This window comes from Corylus avellana, chromosome 2, assembly GCF_965113065.1.
Source record: "Corylus avellana chromosome 2, dhCorAvel1.hap1.2, whole genome shotgun sequence".
Taxonomy (NCBI): domain Eukaryota; kingdom Viridiplantae; phylum Streptophyta; class Magnoliopsida; order Fagales; family Betulaceae; genus Corylus; species Corylus avellana.
The window spans coordinates 32,406,981-32,427,014 of record NC_142491.1 but is presented as its reverse complement, the minus strand read 5'-3'; the positions used below and the strand labels follow the sequence as shown (position 1 = coordinate 32,427,014).

The 20,034-nt window shown below is 34.8% G+C and overlaps 1 protein-coding gene across 1 annotated transcript; it reads right to left on the bottom strand.

Annotated features, from left to right (window-relative positions):
- Window positions 1-6,202: 6,202 nt before the first annotated feature.
- Window positions 6,203-10,991, bottom strand: LOC132183707 (nucleolar GTP-binding protein 1). The gene is made up of 3 exons (XM_088513093.1): window positions 10,844-10,991; window positions 7,832-9,868; window positions 6,203-6,504 (listed from the first exon to the last, which is right to left on the bottom strand). The coding sequence occupies exon 2, from the start codon at window positions 9,858-9,860 to the stop codon at window positions 7,842-7,844; it is 2,019 nt and encodes a 672-aa protein (XP_088369219.1). The 5' UTR covers window positions 9,861-9,868; window positions 10,844-10,991; the 3' UTR covers window positions 6,203-6,504; window positions 7,832-7,841.
- Between the last annotated feature and the right edge of the window lie 9,043 nt (window positions 10,992-20,034).

The following is a 20,034-nucleotide window of genomic DNA, read 5'->3' as shown; positions in this document are numbered from 1 at the left end:
TTTAATTTTTTTAAAAATGTATTTAAAAAAAGGGAAAAAAATTGGGCCAAGGGCTACCCCCAATTTTTTTCCGTTTCTTTTTTAAAAAAAAATAAATAAATAAATACATTTTTTTTATTTTTTTTTTTAAAAAAAAAAAATTAAGTATGTGACACGTGTCGACGTCTGATTGGTCCACGTGTCAGTCCTAATGGTCAACTAACAGATGGACTAACTTGGTCACTTATCAAAACTATAGGGACCTCCTGTGATAAAAATGAAACCACAGGAGAAAAAAAATAAAAGTGGAAAACTCTAGGGGGATATGGAGTATTTAACCCTTTAAATTAATTCCTATTAAAAAAAATTTAAGAATTGGTGAGCATTTCACTTTCTTAATTTGTTGTTCTCAAAAATATTTTTTAATATAAAATAAAACAAAATCTTTCACTAAACATTTAAACCAATCAAATCAATCCTCACATGAGGTTCAATGCATAATGTTTCTTTAGTGTTTTGAAAGTATTTATCTTCGTTTAATCCATATAAATTAAAACATGTTTAATCTTTGTTCTCATAAGTATATATGTTTTAAAATGAAGAGTACTTGCAATGTATGAAAAGGCGTCTCGACATAAATTGAATTGAGCAAAAACACCCATCTTCTTTAGGCGAAACACCAAATCGAAGGCCAAAGCTCATATTTTGTTTCTTGCAAGAGTAAGTTCCACTCAAAGGTAGGATGAGTATTTGGGGTTGCTTCCCTTAATTGGTCGTTCCAAAATCAGCGTTTTCTCGGGGATAAAAGGTAAGATACGGGATCACATTAATGGGTAGAAGGAAAAATTTCTCTCCCAGGCAGGAAAGAAGATTTTGTTGAGGGCAGTCATTTAGGCGATTCTCACTTATACAATGAGTGTATGTTCCAATTGCCCAAAACGTTATGCAAGGATCTCAATTCTATGATGTCCAAGTTCTGGTGGGACAACAAGGAAAGTGACTCAAAGGTTGCATTGATGCGTTGGGAGAGGATGGGCAAGCCAAATGACAAGGGTGGTTTGAGTTACCGCGATTTAGGGAGCTTCAACATGGCCTTACTAGCTAAACATTGGTGGAGGTTGATTAATGATCCGGAATCCCTGGTGACTAGAATATATAAGGAGAAATATTACCCTCATGGCACATTCTTGAAAACATTTCTAGGAAGAAAACCATCTTATGCATGGCGGAGCATTTGGAATGCGCAGAAATTGCTTAAGGAAGGGATGGTATGGAGAGTAGGGAATGGTTGCTCAGTCAAAATATGGGAGGACAAGTGGGTGGATGTGCCAACAACCTATTCTATCCACCCTGTACGTGGGCTTGATGAAGGAGCGAGAGTAAGCGAACTCATTGATGCTAATACTAAGTGGTGGGATATGTAATACCCCGATAAAAAAAATTGAAAAAAAAAAAAAAATTGTTTTTATTGAAGTACTTTCTACAAAGAACAACTAAAGATTTTATAAAACATGGTTTTATAACGAAAAGACCTAAGCTCAAACACATGACTAAGGCTCCTAGAAGTTTTTTAGGCAGAAAACCCAAACTCACCCTTTTATGACCGGACATACGCTAGGGGACCACCCATACGTACGCCTCTAACCTACAGTGAGTATGTACAGGGGACCACACCATACATACGCTACTTTAGGGTTGACCATTGGTTAATGATTATACGTATGATGCAACCTTTGGACTATTGAGTAAACAGTACCTGACGTACACCCCCTATAGTACCGTACATGCGCTACTTTTCAGAACAGCTTGTAGCGCCCTCAGCTTTTCTCACCTAAATAGCTTACTTCCCCTCATCCCTTGAACACATTTTCACTCCAGACTCTCCATAATCACTTGTGTGTGTTCTAGTGAGTTTGAGAGAGATTTGGATAGGAGGAATGAAGGCTCGTGTTCTTGCCATCTTCTAAGGTAACCCCTTGCCTATTTTATCCTCTTGATGTTGTTGTTTTTCTAATGTTTTAAGTTTTAAAGGCACCATGTTAAAGCTCTTGCATTTCCTTCGTACAAAACAAATAAATGTTTTCAAAAAAGTTTAAAGAACCTTTTTGATTTCCTTTTATTGCAGAATATTGAGTTTTCTTGCAATGCATGTGTATATTTAGTAGCCTAGAATGAGACTTAGTAGCCTATAGACTTCATAGAAACCATAAAATGCAGTTTGGAGCTTTAGCCGGATTGTCTAACTCACTGACCGGATGTACACATTTGAATCTGTCCATACGACCAAGAAACCAGGCATCTACCCTTAAGACTCACTCTCGTGTATTTTAAAGTCTAGCAACCCTTTTTGTTAGATAAGGCTTAGTACCATACTTATAAAAGTCATCTAGTACTACGCATAACAATGTGTGGTATTTCGTTATAGCAGAGTTTTTGTCATGTCGGAGGACTCAAGCGAGCGAACGAGGTAAGTGTTTATACGAACACTTTCCTTAAAAACATGAGATATATCAGTTGACTGACCACGAGTATAATATGAGCATGTCTACATTTTTATAATTACTTGGTAACTACTTTATTAACTGGTTGATAAGATGCATTACATGACATGGTACACCAGTACGTGCAATATAATGGCCATGTGCTTACTATATAGACTTGATTTTATGGTAAAATGTATGTGTGTTACATGGACCTTGGATCTAATGGTTGTTTTGTGACTGGCACAGCCTTAAGAGGCGGTCACTACAAGATGTACATCATTAGTAGCATGGGCCACCCGAGGTCGGACTCGGTCGAGCTGCTAGTGTTATGGACGGTAGCGTACAATGGTCGGAGCACCAGCATTGTATTACAAGTCCCTCGAGATAGTATCAACCCTGCTGAAAATAGGTAATATCTCGGGTAAACTATATATGAAAGTTATGACCTATAAAACATTGTTTTTCTTGCATTAAAATACTTAGGCGATTGCCGCCGAGAGTACACCACTTCTTATAAAACCAAATGTTATTTTCAAAGTGTACTAACGGAGACAACACCTCTTTTTGAATAATTACCAAGAATTGCACGTTTATTTTCACCTAGTAAAATGGAGCTCATGTTATACCTAATTATAAGGTTTACTTACTAAGTCGTTAGACTTATGCTGTTATTACTCTTATAAGGAGCATATTTCTAGAACCCAAGAATGGTACGGATGCCACTACAGACTTTACTTTAGGATTCTCATACTGTTATCAAGTTTGTTTTACCTTATTATTTGATGCTCCATGTCTTGAGTTTGAGGATTATACTTGTCCATTGGGTGATTTAATAGTTTCTCAGATTTATTTCACATTCTTAAGCATTAACTCTGATAATGCTTAGATGGGCTATTTCTCATTTGGCCACAAGTTGGTTTAAGTGGGGTAATTGTCAGTAACCCTGCCAGGTTAGCCAAGGCTAATTTGGGGGGCGTTACAGGCTAGGGCTCTAATAGAAAGAATCTTTACAGAGGACGAGGCTACGAAAATATGTGGGATGACTATTTGTCCGAATAGGCAACCTGTCCAACTTATATGGGTGGGGAATAAAAATGGGGAGTTCACTGTTTGTAGTGCATATTATCTGACTAAGGGAAGACGTGAGCTAGAAGAGGGAGGTTGCTTAAATCCACAATTTATCAATACTCTATGGAAGGCGATTTGGAAACTCAAGGTAACCCCAGCAATCAATGTGTTCATTTGGAAAGCCTGTAGCAACATTCTGCCAACTAAGGAGAACCTATTCAAACGAGGCATTGGTGCAGATCCAATGTGTTTGATATGCGGCATTGACAAAGAGACAGTGGGTCACATTCTATGGAATGTCCATCGGCTAGGGATGTGTGGCTTGACTATCCGAAGATGATCCAAAAATGCTCCAGCGACGATGACACCTTTATAAACATCTTTAAGAGACTCATGGGACGGTTGGAGGAAGATGATATTCAACAGATTGCTTTTGTTGCACGTTAGGCCTAGTTCAAGTGAAATAAATTTGTTTTTGGGAAAGAATTATCCTCACCTACCATTGTGTGTCGAGTAGCAACAGAGCAGATGGAACTATTTCTGAAAGTAAAACAACGTCCAACGAGGAGGACCTCACACCAAGGCCCATTACCGGATGAGAGGTGGGAGAAGCCAGCGCAAGGCTGGATTAAACTCAACTTGGATGCTTCAATTGATATAGGCAAGAAGAGGGTTGCAGTGGGAGTATTGGCACGTGACCAAGATGGGAGTTGTGGCACTTGACGAGGTCCTTTATCTCTGAACTTGTTATAGCTGAAGCACTTGGAGCATGGTTTTCGGTTGACCTGGGCAAACAACTTCGTCTTACTCATACCATCCTAGAGTGTGACGCCTTGGAGGTCGTACAGGCGCTGCGAAAAGAAGGTAATTGCTGGAATAGGTATGAGCATCTGATAAACGATGCCAAAATTCTCCTTTGTGGTGCGCAGAAATGGGAGGTCTGTTATTTTAAGCGAACAACTAATAACACTGCACATAGCTTGGCTAGGTTGGCATTATCTATCGGAGAGGATCATCAATAGAGAGATATAGTTCCTAATTGTATTCGTGATATTGTAAGTTTTGAGCAAGCTCTGGTTGAGTAATGAAAGAGGGAATCCCAATTCAAAAAAAAAAAAAAAAAGTATGTATGTTTTAAAATGAAGAGTATTAAGGAGAAAAAAAAAAAAATTGTAAAAGAATACATGGATTATAATATAGAAAATTAGCAAGAATCTTTAATATTGTTAGTTTATCTATAATATTTCAATACTAATCAAACCCATATAATTTTGAATATTCGAAAAAAATACAGAGAAAATGAACAATTTTTTTAATGAAAATTTGTTCACATAGGTATACATGGTTTAAAATAAAAAGTATAAAGAAAAAAAAATAGCAAAAAGAATATCTAGATTCTAATTATCAAAGTACATAAAACACAAATATCCAACAAAGCAACAAAATTTTCGATTAAATACAAACCCATTGGCGTCAAATTCAACCACCACAAAACAGCAAAAAAGGCATTACTAATATGGCTAATTTGTTTAAAATTAATGCATGCAATACCTATATGGCCGATTTTTATTTTGAAACATATCATACTCATTCATTGATAAAAGTCGTGAGCTTAAAGCTCTTACAAATAGAGCAAAAAACTCTGAAGTAAATTATAGCCGAAGCTAAAGATACAGTCATTAACAACAGACCAAATTAACCATAACACAACATCCGCTAACTTATGACTAATCATCAGGTTTAAAAATTCTGATTTGCATCAAACAAACACCATCTAATGCATAGGTAGCACTTATTTCTTGGCCTTGAGACCAAAATCTCCAAATCGATACTCATCCTCCTCGACCCAAAGGCCAGATAAAGTTCACATCCATAACCCAAGGGTTTGGATCAGTAATAACAGGCAGCAACCGGGTGCAACAAAGCAGGAGGAGAGAGCCTTATTCCAAGCAAAAAGAAAAAAATCATACAGGAAAATAAAGGAAACAGTAAAACAAATGCAGGAAAAGAAATTACATAAAAACAAAAATACAGGAAAATAAATGCGAAAAACACATGTTTTAAGTTCGAATCATGTCAAAACATGATATAACATTATAAAAATAATTACAATTTAACTCATTTAATTAAATGAGTCAGACCCTTGAACCTTAACCCGTTAATTTCGTATTAAATTTGTCTATTTATAAATCATATAAAAAAAAATTGCTAGCCCTAACTTAAACCACCACAGCAAGATTTTAAATTAAAATCCCAATATGCTAATATTACAGTTGAATAGAACCACTCTCCGAAACTCAGTTCGAATATTACCTTTCTCAGATATGCCTTACGGAAAAAGCATATAAACTAAGTCACCACCTCCTGATGCTCCTTTTCCCAATAATAATAATAATAATAATAATAATAATGGACAAAGTTTTCCTCCAAACTATGTTGGAAGAATTTTCTTTAACTTAGTCTATAAAAGTGACATGTGTTCCTCGAACATGTAAAATGCACATGTTTTTTAATAGTAAATTAAAAACTCATGTGCATCTCACATGTTATTAAAAAAAGGGGCACGTGTCACTTTTATAGATTAGATTAAAAAAAATTCCTTCAACCCTGTTTGAAAGAAAACTTTGTCTATAATAATAATAATAATAATAATTGATTTTGGAGTCCAAGAGTACTTTAAACAACAGTAAAAAAACAAATTCATATTTGAGCTAAAATATTACAATAATAGGAGTGACAACAAACCAAAATTCCGGCACAAATCACGTTCAACCCCATACACGAAATTACAACTTAAAACATATCTCAACTCAAAATTGTGTACTGAACCAAAGATAATAAGAAAACTATGCTGCCATAGTCACTCAGGCTGCAAAATCTACAGCCAAACCAGAAAATTAAAATACCGAGGTTCTTTCTCAAAAGCAACTCAAAGGTTCAGAATACCGTCACTTCAATGAATAAACAACCATCCCTGTGAGAAAAAAGCATATTTGATTACTAGAAGAATTATTTCATGTATATAAACATAAACATTTAGGAAAAACTTCGAACAAAAATTTTCACAATTCTTACATTCTCACCCTAATATAACCAATATCATGATGTGGATTTCAAGGCCTAGCATGGGAGAAGTAATCAATCAACATAACCTCTACACTCTTTTGAATGCATTTCTTAAGGTTAAAAAATAGCTTGCACAAGCATATGAGCAAAATGAGATCTATTGTGCATGGTTTTAGCGTATGCCAAAGCAAGAATTCTGTCTAATGAAGGGGTATAAACTGATGTGCAAGTGAAGAAAATAAAAGTTCTAGATCCCAGAAAAAGCTAAAGGGGAGATAGAAGAAAACATACGTGCAGCTAGTGATTATGGAAAGTGGCATTAATAAAGTGTAAGGTAAATCAACATAATGAACTTATAACATTACCCACAAGGTATAAATATTACAAAAAAAAAATTACAAAATTTATGAAGATTGCAGTTGATTCCCAAATACATAATATAATAATCAAGCACAACAGCCAAACTTCCCAGATACATACTTTACCCAGAAATCCCTGATGTATTAATGTGGATCTAAGACCCAAATTGAAGATCAATTTCATCAATTTATGTTTTAGTAACTTCATATAATGGGTTTGAGTAAAATGTATCAATGTGTATTACTCTAGCAAGAGAGATGAGCACCATGCCCAATAGATACTCTCATGACAATGAACCCCTTCGAGGCAAGGCAACTTTGTGTTTGGGTAACCGTCAGACCCATGCAAAGCACCCACTCAACACGGATCGGCTTCACCGGCGGGCTAGCCTCAAGGTAATGTTTGCATCCAAGGAAATTCGAACCTTAGACCTGATGAAAATGCCACCAAGTACAAGACCCTTATCACTTGAGCCAATCCCCTTGGGGGTTAATATGCATTCAAAAGGAGTGTAGAGGTTGCTCGCTCAAGAACCAAGGAAATCCTTCATGCTGCTTGCAGCATGGGTGTCTTCCTCATATTTCCTCATATCCAAAAGAAGAAATGATAGAAGTAACTCATCTACATCCAAAACTTAAAACAGATGCATCTGATACAAAAATTTGCAGGGGGGAATAAACATAAATGCACCTAATGCCTATAGATGGCAGCATGCACAAAACCATGAATAGTCAATATACAGAGTACTGAAAAAGGAAAAGCATCTAAGAGATCAATATAGAATGCAACTTTTATATGCATTGAGGATAACTTCAAGTGTGGTAAAATAAATAGACAAGCTTAAGTAAAATAAACAGGCAATGCATTTGATGTACCTCAAGTATTTCAGCGTCTGTCTGTTTTGCCAGTAGAGCGCTTCCCAGAGAACAAATGCTTTGGCTTCAAAGTAGGAATTACTCTATCTGCCTCACCACGGCGAGCATCCTTGTTCCTCTTCTTGGCCGATTTCTTGGCAAGTTTTACCGCCTTAATCTTTTGAGTAGAATCCTTGAAGCCCTCTCCAGGGACAACTTCACCTGGAGGCCGTGATTTTGACCTTGATCGGGATCTAGATCTAATTCGCAGCTTCTTGTTAGGCGTGTCCATGTCCATATCCATAACATCATCAGCTCCCCTGTCAGGCGATCTCTCCCTCTTCCGGCCCCTCGACTGACTGCGGGCTCGGTTAATGGCCAAAGTTGGATCCAGCCCCAAAGAGGATAGCTGCCTTCCCATTCTCTCTGTTGTGAACCGCCTGTCCTTGTCAAACTTTCTTGGGACGATAGGTCGGCTCTCTGCAGTGCTTTTCTTGACCCGGTGCTGCTGTATGAGTAAGCTTTTCTTTTTCCGGATCTCAGCCAATGCTTTTTGCTCTTCTGGAGTCAATTCCTTGCCATCGATCTCAAAATCGTCATCATCATCCTCCTCTGCCTGCCGTAGCCCATCTTCTTGTTCCAACTCTTCAAGCCTATGTAAAATATCAGGATCAATGAAGTCATATACATTGTGCCCATCCATAATTTCAGGCATTATATCTTCTTTCCATTCATCATTGGCCAAGATATAATTCTTCTTCAAACTAGCAGAGTATACACCTGCACCACCATTCTCATCCTCCAAATCCCTTTCAGTTTTCCTCTTTTCCTTCTCTGCTGCTTCCTTAGCTTTAGCTTCCAAAACTGCCTGAGGTATACAAGGTGGCCTTTCCTTCTGGTCCCGTGGCTTTGGAATTGCAACATGAAAACGATTTAAGCAATCATTTATCTTTTTTGATTTCATCTTTAATTCCACCCTCTGATCCAATAACCTCTCACAAGCCGCATTTTTCACAGCAATTACCCCCTCCTCAGTCAAAGTGCTCATGGTCAACAGCACCCCCACGTCATCTGTAGGCTCACCTCCTTGGCCAATCACAGTCTTCATAGCTTCAGCTTTCATCTCCATGACCAACATCTTGTCTTCCTCTGATATCCCTTCTAGCGATTGCAAATCAGTCTTGTTGCAAACTATAATCAACGGTTTGTTCAAAAATAGTGACTTAATACTGTGAAAAAGAGCAGCCTGTTGAGCAATGCTATATCCACAAGACCCTGAGATGTCTAAGAAGAACAACACAGCAGCTCGCAGATGTGCTAGAGCTGTTATACTGCACATCTCAATAATGTTGCGATCTTCGAATGGTCGGTCCAAAATTCCCGGTGTATCAATGACTTGGTACCTCAGGTATTTATAATCTGTATGACCAACAAAGAGCGACTTTGTGGTGAAAGCATAGGGCTGGACATCCACGTCAGCCCTAGTGATCTTGTTAATGAATGAACTCTTGCCGACATTGGGGTACCCACAAATCAAGATTGTCCGAGTATTCGGGTCAATTGAAGGTAGCCTTGCCATGTGTTGTCTGATCTGTTCCAAGTAAGCCAAACTAGGAGCAATCCTCTTTATCACAGTACACATGCGGCCAAGAGCAGCAACCTTCAGACACTTGCATCGGTACAGTGAATCACCATACTTCAACAATTTCACATAATCTTTTGCAATCTTACTAATAAGGTTCCTTGCAGTATTGATTTGACCAAGGGCAAGCTTGTAGTGATCTTTATTGTAGAGAACATGAAGAAGGTCCCCATAAAAAGGGTGGATATCATCCAATCGAGGAAACTCATCAATGATTGTAGAGAGCTTCTCATGAAAGTTCTGTTGGGTATACTTCACTTTGCGCATGTAAAACTGACGGAGGCGGGAAATAGCATACCCCTTGTGGACAACAGTTGGTGTTTTTCGTTGGGTGCGAGAGAGAATAATGTCAACGAAGTCCTTCCCATTTGGGACAACAGTAATCTTCTTAAAATTATACTGCACCATCTTTTACCCTGTGACACAATAGTGAAGTAAATTAAATGTCATTCAATCGATAAAAACATATGTGACACAGTAGTGAAGTAAATTAAATGTCATTCAATGGATAAAAACATAACCCACAATTGAGCTTTGCATCAAGTTATCTAGTTTAATATTTTTTTTTTTTAAAAAAAAAAACCTATGCTAGGAATATTAATTATCTGTTTTCTTTACTAAAACAAAATCATACAAGAAAGCATCTGAATAACTTATCTACGGGTATAACGAGAAAAAAATAATAATAATAATAATAAAAAAGGACTTACAAATGTTCATAATAAAATGTGCAACTAAAAGTAATCTTTTCCCAACATTTCAACATAAGTTTTCAAGAGAAAATTACTTGAAACCCTATAACGGAATCGCAGAAAATACTAACACCCAACAAAAGAGCGTATTTTTTTCAACTTATAGTGTTTAGGGAAAATGCTACAAGAATTTCATATTGCAGCATCCAAAAGCAAACATCCCAAACACTGCAACCTGAGGTAAACCTAAAACCCAAAATCTTTTCTTATACCCAAAGGAAACCTAGAACCCAACCCATGCCCCAAAAATTACTACAGTTCCATAAAACCCATCTCTATCTTCTTAGGGAAAAAAAAAAAAAAAAAAAACCGAGGAAGATAAACAACAAATATTACACTGCAAAGACAGTATCAGATCCAACTAAGTAAACAAACATATGCAAGCTCATTGAAGCTCAACCCAACAAATCCAAATCCCACGCATAAGTCACACCGCGAATAAAATATATTTTACAATTAAATCAAGAAAAACATGATTCTGGTTTGTCAAAGCCCGGGATAGCGAACTTCAAATACTGAACTAAGCTCGAATCACATCTAATAAGCTACAATTTAAGCTAAACAACCCGTAAAACTGAAATACCGGAAATGAAATTCACAAAAAAATAATACGCAAGAGAACCGTCACTACCAATTCACCTGAAATCCAATCAAAACGAAGCACAGCTAGAGAGAGAGAGAGAGAGAGAGAGAGAGAGGGAGATGGAGACGGCGCACATGTGGGCGTTACGGCGGGTAAGACCAAAGAGAAGGGTTTAACAAGAACCCTTTTAGAAGGGAGAGAGAGAGAGAGAGAGCTTGCAGGATTCTTATAAGGCCCAATTATATTTTTATCCCATTTTTATTTTACGAGTAATGATATGAATTATATTTTTATTATATAATTATCCCACAAAGTTTCAACAAATCCTTTATTTTATGTTTTAATATTGATAAATCCAATGGTTGATTCATGGTTAAGACTATCAAGTTAATTATGTTGATGTGGGTCGGCTTACATGCTGTTATTTTAATAACAGCATGTATGTTATAGTTGAATCAACGGTCAAGATTGAATTTTAAAATTAACTTACTTTTAGAAGCATTTAATAGAAAAGAGAAAATGAAAAGAGATTTTGAAAATTTCAATCTTGATCGTTGATTAAACTACAACATATATGCTGTTATTTTAATAAAATAACAGCATGTAAGCAGGGACGGAGCCAAAAAAAATTTATGGGAGGGGGCCAGCCAATTTTTTTTTTTTTTTTTTGGTTCTTTATAATTTTTTTATTAAAAAAAAATTATTTTGGTTGTTTTTTATGAACTAAAGACTACTGTAAGGGCAAAAAAAAAGTGGACATTTGAAAGTAAGGGCCAAAAATAAAAAAACTTAATGGGTATGGGCCAACAAAATTAAAAATATGACCAAAAGTTTTTATTGGATATGGCCAAAAAATTTAAAAATAGGGCAAATTTCTTTTTTTAGGGAACCAAATGACTAAAATTAAAACTTTAACTTTACTTTTTAAAATTTTTTTTACTTATAATTTTTTTTTTCCCTATTTTGGGGGGACCATGGCCCACCCCGGTCCCCCCCTCCCTCCGTCTTTGCATGTAAGCCAAATGAGTTGAGACGTGACAATGCGTAAAAGCCTTTGTTAAAAAATATATGTATCTAATTAGCTAGTAGACATTTAGACCCCACCACATTAGCTAATTAGCAATTAGACCTTGACACATCAACATAATAGAATAAAATTGTGAAAAATATTATCCTTTTTTAGGGGGCTTTCTTACAATTGTCATTATTCATTAACACTTTATTCTCTCTATTTTTTTTTTTATAGAAATGCTAGATACTATACTTTTATTAACCATTCATCCAACAAGGCTAACATGACACCATCAACTAACCATTTGACTAATTCCTGATAAATAAATAAAAAATCAATAATTGAATTATAAGATAAAATTCAATAAAAAAAAATTCAATAATGTGGAGTACCACATTAACATTGTTAAACAATTATAAGATAAAAATTTAGTATATAACATTACTCTTTTTTTTCCTGTTTTTTTTTTAAAAAAAAAAAAATTTATTTATTTTTTATTTTTTATTTTTTTTATGAAAGTGTTTAAGGTTTTGTTCATATTAATTTGGGATACGTATGTAATTTGACATCTTAGATGTATTGGATGATTATCCGAACACTGTAGGTTTTAAAAATACTAACACAAATATAAAACATGTTTGGATTACTACAATTTTTATTATATATATATATATATATATATATATATATATATTTTCGTTTTGATAATGTTTGGATTACTACAATTCTCATTCAAATTAATTTGAAGGTCGATATTGGTAAAATAATTGAAAGCACTTATACCAGCACTCAACAAATTTAAACGCATCTTTATTGTACCTTTTATTATAGGTTAAAAAAAGACGTATAAAAATATATCTCACCACTTTAAATAAAAAAAACATTTAAAGTTATATACCAGTACATTACTAAACATAGTGACACAAAGTTACACAAAACATTGCATGAATATATAAATCACAAATAATAAAAAAAAAAATTACTATCATAAGACACTTACTTTTACTTTAATCGATACAAATTTAAATGTGTTAAAATATTTATTCTCATATGTGTAATTTATAACGAAAAGAAGTATATGGAAAAAAAAAATAGCAAGAAGAAAATCTCAATTCTGATTATTAAACCATTAATAAAAAATTAAAAGAAAATTGTGATGATATTTTTGTGATATCTATTATATTTCAATACCTTATCCAATTGTGTACAGAAGAGTGCGTGGACTGGCGACACTTATGTAGAGATCTGGGAGCAAATGATGGAAAGATGCACACCAGAGGAGATAGAATTCCATGCATTGATTGCTAGGAAATTATGGTTTAGAAGAAATACGGTGGTGCATGGGGGGAATTCTTGCACCCAAATCATTTGATCAAGGAGGCGGAGACGTTTTTACAAGAATATAAGAAAATGCAAATGAAATGGTACCCGATGTCGCCCCTGAAAGCGCAGCACCAGATAAGTGGCAAACACAAATGAGATGGTACCCAATGCCGCCCCTAAAAGCGCAGCACCAGATAAGTGGCAAACCAATCCAAATGGAATCTATAAAATTAATTGGAATGCACCTCTAGATTCAAAAACTTGTCACAGGGGAATTGGGTATCATTGCAAGGGATTTTGAGGGACAGGTGATTGCAGCTAAGGTGCAAACCATTGATATCTCACCGGAACTGGTGGTCGCAAAAGCATATGAGGCTTTGAGTGCTGTAGAATTTATTCGAGACCTGGAGCTCCAATTGATTATTTTGGAAAGTGAGTCTCTTCAAGTTGTCAAGGCACTTACTGGAAGTAATCATAAGTGGAGCAAATATGGGCAAGTACTAGAGGATATAAAGGTCATGCTTAACAAATTAAGGCATTGGCAGATTCGACACACTTGAAGAATAGGTAATTGGGCAGCCCATGGTCTTACCAAGGCAGCAACTAGACAAGTCATGGATAAGGTATGGATTGAAGAAATTCCGAAGGTTATCCATGAGGTTGTAACCATAGAGCTACATGCTCCTACTGTTTAGAGCTTTTGCTCTTGTATTGTTTAGAGCTTTTATGCTCTGGATTCTTCTTTTATTGATGAGTGAAGTTTCAATGTTCTCAAAAAAAATATATACGAACAAAAATCATATATAAAATTTTGAACATTTAAAAAATACTACAGAGCAAAATAACAAATTTTTTTTTTTTTTTTTAATGAATACAAAATAAAACAAAATCTTTCACTCAATGTTTAATACAATCAAATAAATCATTTCACGTCATGTTCAATGCTTAATTATCTCTTTGGTGTTTTTAGGGGTGGGTATTGGTTCGGTTCGGTTCAAAAGTCATTTTCGGTCGGTTAACCGAAATTGTTGGTTAAATCAATTAATTCACCGATTGCATTTCGATAACAAAGTATTTCGAAATTTTCAGTTAATTTCAGTAGTCGGTTAATTTTCGGTCTGTTAATCGGTTAACTATGGGCCTTTTTAATTGGGTCAATGCTATTTTTAAAATGGGCCAAAATTCGTTGTTTTGGGAGCCCAAATTTTTTGGGGGGGCTAAAAAGACAAAAATAACTTATTAAACATGCTTTTTTGGGCTAAGATCAATCTTGAGGGCCTAAATTTGTTTTTTGGGCTAAAATAACTTATTGAACATGTTTTACTGTACATGCCTGGAGCTTTAACGAAGGTTTTAAATTGGTTTTTACTGTTCTCATGGTTTTAAATTGGTATGTAGTTCACAAATTGGTTACAAAAATGGGTAGATTCAAACAATCCCAAACCTTAGCAAACTTAGAATCCATCAAAGAATAATAAATAAAGTCTCAACTAAGCCACCTCCAACATGGATTACTTTCAATTCCTTAAATTTTTTTCCTTCAATAATCAAATAAATCAAAACATAAACATAATGATCAATATACAAGAGTAAAATACCACAAATAAATAATATCAAGTAAGAAAGCAATAAGAATATAAGATGCAAAAAACTTAATCAGCCAACAATCAATCATCTGAAAAAAAAAAAAAAAAAAAAAAAAAAGCCAATGAATGTACCCAGCCTATACATCATACCTAAAGGTCCTAAACAACTAAAACCTGACACAAACAGAGAAGAAAAACAAGGGCCCAACAGCAATACAAATTTTACAGCAATTAGCAAATGCTTATCCAAAAGAAGAAAATTTATTTGCAGGAAAAATCAAGGTAGCATAAATCAAATCAAGGTTGCGTAAAAAACTAAAAATCTATCATTTTCATTCCTAAGTATTCCTAAATCCTAATAACATAAACCAACTCGAAAATAAATGCAAAATCAAATAATCAAAATCTAAACCCTCAATTAGTTCAAAAAATAAAAATCAAAGAAAATGAAGTAACTCGAAAAATCTATACCTTAAAAGACAGGAGACGACGGGAGACGAGAGAGAGATACTGCGGCTTGCCGCTTGCAACGAAAAAGCGAGGGAGACGACGGTGAAGTTAAGCCACCGAACATGACAGGAGACGAGAGAGAGACACAAAGGCTTGCCGCTTGCAACAAGAGAGAGAGAGAGAGAGAGAGAGAGAGAGTGCCGCAGGAGGTGAGAGAGAGAGGCGGCTAGAGAGAGACGGCCGCGCGGCATGAGAGAGAGAGAGGCAGGAGTAGGGGTGTAAACGAGCCAAGCTTGAGCGAGCTTCCCTTGTTTGGGCTCGACTTATTTAAATTTTAAGGACGAGCCAAAAAAAAAGGGAGCTCGAGCTCATAATAAATCGAGCCGAGCCAAGCTAGTTCACGAGATGGCTCTTATATTTAATTTAATTTATTAATTTATTTTTTTATTATAAATTTAAACTTCAAGTACTCTTAAACGGCTCAAGAAGCCAGCTTGCATATGAGCATTTGCTTAGTCTGGCTAGCGAAGTACTGAGCTCGAGTCAATACAACAAGGCACTTGGTTTCGAAAATAAAGGATATGCATCCTTTTATAATAAAAGGATGCTATTAAAAAAAAAAAATCATCAATTTTTAATATTAATATGAGGAATTATGTGAATAACTACTAATTCGAGCCTTATACGAGCTACTTACGAGCTTAGTTGAGTTGAGCCGAGCTAGCTTCGTTTAATACTCGAGCCAGGATTCGTGTTCACAAAACGCTTCATTTAATATTCGAGTCGAGTACGAGCCGAGTTTATGCGAGCCGAGCCCGAGCTCGCTCACGAGCAGCTTGCTCTTTTAATAGCCCTAGGTAGGAGGCAGGGCCGCAGGAGACTGGAGAGTGGAGAAGGCAGCAAGCGTGAGGAGTTACGGATTAAGGTTCAACTGAAATGAAAGTTTACTTCATATTCAAGCTTAAAACGACTCCGTTTTGAGTTTCAATTAAATATTTTTTTTAAATGTCAAAACGACGCAATGTTACTATGCAGGAACGGTTTGGTTATGTTCGGTTCGGTTAACCGAAAAAAAATAATTTTATATCGATTAATCGAACTAAACCGAGGTCGGTATAAAAAATTCATACCAATTTTTGAACCACAAAAGTCGGTTGATGGTTTATTTCGATTTGATTGTTGTCAGTAGGCAGTCGATAATCAGTAAACGATTAATTTGCTCAACCCTAGGTGTTTCCAAGGCATGTATATTCCTTTTCTTGACAACAATCAAATAAATTTGTATCTTATTTTGCATTCAAAAGAAAAAAAATTCAAAAATTATTCGAGTAAATTATACAAATGAAAAATAATAATAATAATTAAAAAAATTCATAAAAACATTTAAATGAATTAAAAAAACAAGATTCTTAATTTTAATTTATTCCAACTAAAACACGATAAAATATTTGTTCTCATATGAGTAGTTTAACATGAAAATGGTAGCAGGAAGAAAATATGTGGATTTTGATTATCAAAGCATTAGTTTCTAATTTTATTGGTGCAATGGCTATTATATTTCAATGGAAATAAAAATTCATATAATTCTAAACATCCTAAAAAAATACAAAGCAAACTAAGAAAAAAAAATAAATTAATACAACATAAAACAAAATCTTTCACTAAACATTTAAACCAATCAAATCAATCCTCACATTAGGTTCAATGCATAATGTTTCTTTAGTGTTTTAAAAGTATTTATGTTCCTTTTATCTTTAACAATCAAATAAATTTTTGCCTTCTTTTGCTTTAAAAAATAAAAAAATAAAAAAAATAAAAAATGGTAAAAAATTGAGTACATCACATAAACAAAAAAAAAAAATTAAAAATTCCCGTAAAACATAAAAGCCCTTTATTTTAGTTTAATCCATATACATTAAAACATGTTTAATATTTGTTCCCATAAGTATATATGTTTTAAAATGAAGAGTACTTGCTATGTATGAAAAGGCGTCTAGACAAAAATTGAATCAAGCAAAAACATCCATCTTCTTCAGCCAAAACACCAAATCGGAGGCAAGTCTTAATTGGTAGCTCCAAAATCAGTGCTTTCTCAGGGATTAAAGGTAAGGTATAGGATCACATCAATGAGTGGAAGGAAAATTTTCTCTCCCAAGCAGGAAAGGAGATTCTGTTGAAGGCAGTCATTCAGGCGATTTCCACTTACACAATGAGTGTGTTCCAATTGCCTAAAACGTTATGCAAGGATCTCAATTCTAGGATGTTCAAATAATGGTAGGGCAACAAGGAGAGTGACTCAAAGGTTGCATGGATTAGTTGGGAGAGGATGGGCAAGCCAAGAGACAAGGGTGGTTTGGGTTACCGCTATTTAGAGAACTTGAACATGACCTTACTAGCTAAACGAGGGTGGAAATTGATAATTGATGTGTCAAATTATATTAATTCGCAAGTGCATGAATCGTTTGTAGAAACATGGTTTGCAAGTGCGAGGTCGATCCCACAGAGAATTATATTCTTGAAAACAAATTTAAATCTAAATGTAATTAAACCCTAACCTAGTTCCAATTTTTAGAGATTGTTGTTTGAATTAAAAATCAAAGGCATAAGCAAATTAAAGTGAATGTAATCTAATGACGAAGTACTAGAGTTTTGGAATCCGCACTCACAAATTCATAGCAACATAGTTCCATGATCTATAATATTTCCCAAAGTTCTCACAAATAAATCTTAGGTTTGTTTTACTATTGCTTCAAAGAATTAATTAAAACATGCAATGTATCCATTCATAACCCAAATCACAAAAGAATTCCAATATTAATTAAATCATCAACTGTTTCCATAAATCACAAGAAGATATCCAATAATCATCAAAACATCAATTGTATCCAGAGAATAAATCACATAGGACATCTAATTTTTGACAAAGAAAACTAAGCAATCAATTGTATTGAATTATCTCAAATCATCAAGTGTATCCTTGAATCACAAAAGATATTAAAAAATTATTCAATCCAATTGATTTGAAATAAAACAATAGGGAAATTAAATCATTAAATTGGAAAAATACTATATACATGAAACAACGTTGCTAATCATAAGTGAAGTTTCATCATCAACCTTAGTTGGGGGTTTACCTTCTCATGGTATTGAAAGACAAAACACAATTAATTGAATTCATAATGAAAATTGAGTACTTACAACTTATGAAATCACAAATTTGAGATCCAAAAGCTAAGAAACTCTAGAACTCTCTTCTTTCTCCTTTGGAATTTCATACCCCGTAGCCTCTCTAAACTAATCTGGCGAGTTCTTTATTTATAGGCCTAAAACTAGAGTTTACAAGTTGAATTAGAATTAAACTCGTTGTCAGATTGACCAGGTGCACTCGATCGTACACTTGGTGCGCTCAAGCATACAAGTTTCCTTTGCCACGCAGGCATGCGTGCGCTGTGCTTTGAATTAGGCGCATCTGCGCTCGATCATGGTTGCACTGGGCTCAAGCGTAGGTGCGCTCGAGCGTTGTGTGCTGCGCTCGATCGTAGGTTCGTTGGTAGCAATTCTCCAAAGTGTGCAGCATTCGCATAAATCCTGCAGTTTTTCCATAGCAACCTACAAAACACTAAAAACACAAAACTAACTCAGAATATCAGATAATAACATAGCTAAAGGATTAATAAAAGTAAATTAAGGGGTCCAACTATGCAATATTTAGCACACATCAAACACCCCAAACTTAACTTTTGCTAGTCCCTTCGCAAAACAAAATGAAAAATAAAATGAAAGCAATAAACATAAGTCCTCTTTTGCGGGAAAGACGATTTCATTTAGCATATGCAATAAGTCTTTTAAACCCCTATGCATCCCTAGCGGACGAGTGAAGTCTCATAAGGGTTTAACATAAATGATACCTACAAACATTGAAATACTATGTTGTCAATAAGAAAGAAGTTTCACACAAACCATGGTTCTTATTCATGAGCAAGCTTAAAAAGACAAACATCATCATCACAATGAGCAGGAAATCCATAATCAATTACTCACAAATGGACAATTTAGACATCATATATTTTGAAAAGTGCAAAGTGAAATTAGCATACAATCATGAAGCTTTCAGCTTAAACTCAAGACAGGTTCCATAAAATTTGTAAGAATCTCTAACAGATGAAACAACCAAGGCAAGATATGCATTTTTTTTTTCTTCTCTTTTTATTTTTTATTTTTTATAGGCTTTACAATGTCTAACTCTCTTAAGCAAGTTTTCTAATTGACTCATGTAACAAGTGTTAGGCCAATGACTTCCAAGCCAAATGGCTTTAGGGCACTAGATGTAAAACATTCCTAAGGGCTTATTAACTTAAGTCAAAAAGGCTACGAAGCTAGCCTAGCCATATCATAAATCAACTTGAACTTTACACCTTTTGACGCGAACACTCAATGCTTAATAACGCAAGAGGTCCGGTTACTCAGCGGAAAACTCAAAATGATTCTTTTTTTTTTCTTGCAAGCTAGGATTATTTATCAATAGGTCATCCAACAAGAATTCAAAGGAACAAGCTTAAGCTCAAACATCATACCTCACAGAAAACATGCTAAGGTGCTCATAAAAATTTATCTCAAAACAAGTGAAATCTCTTTTACTCAAAAATAAGTCAAAGGACTTACACTCCTAATAACATAATGATGATGTTCAACCCTTTATGCAACCCAATGAAATGCAAACCACAATTACAGTTTAACTCAAAATTAGCATAGCACAAAAAAAATTTCTAGACAGAAAAAAAAAAAAAAAAAGAAACAAAAACAAGATAGAAAGAAACAAAAACAAGTAAGAAAACAACAAAAAATTAAAAAATTAAAAAAAAAATGAAAAATTGGA

Bases quoted from the DNA above. Each gene is read 5' to 3' on its own strand.
- LOC132183707 (XM_088513093.1), bottom strand. From the start codon at position 9,860: ATGGTGCAGTATAATTTTAAGAAGATTACTGTTGTCCCAAATGGGAAG.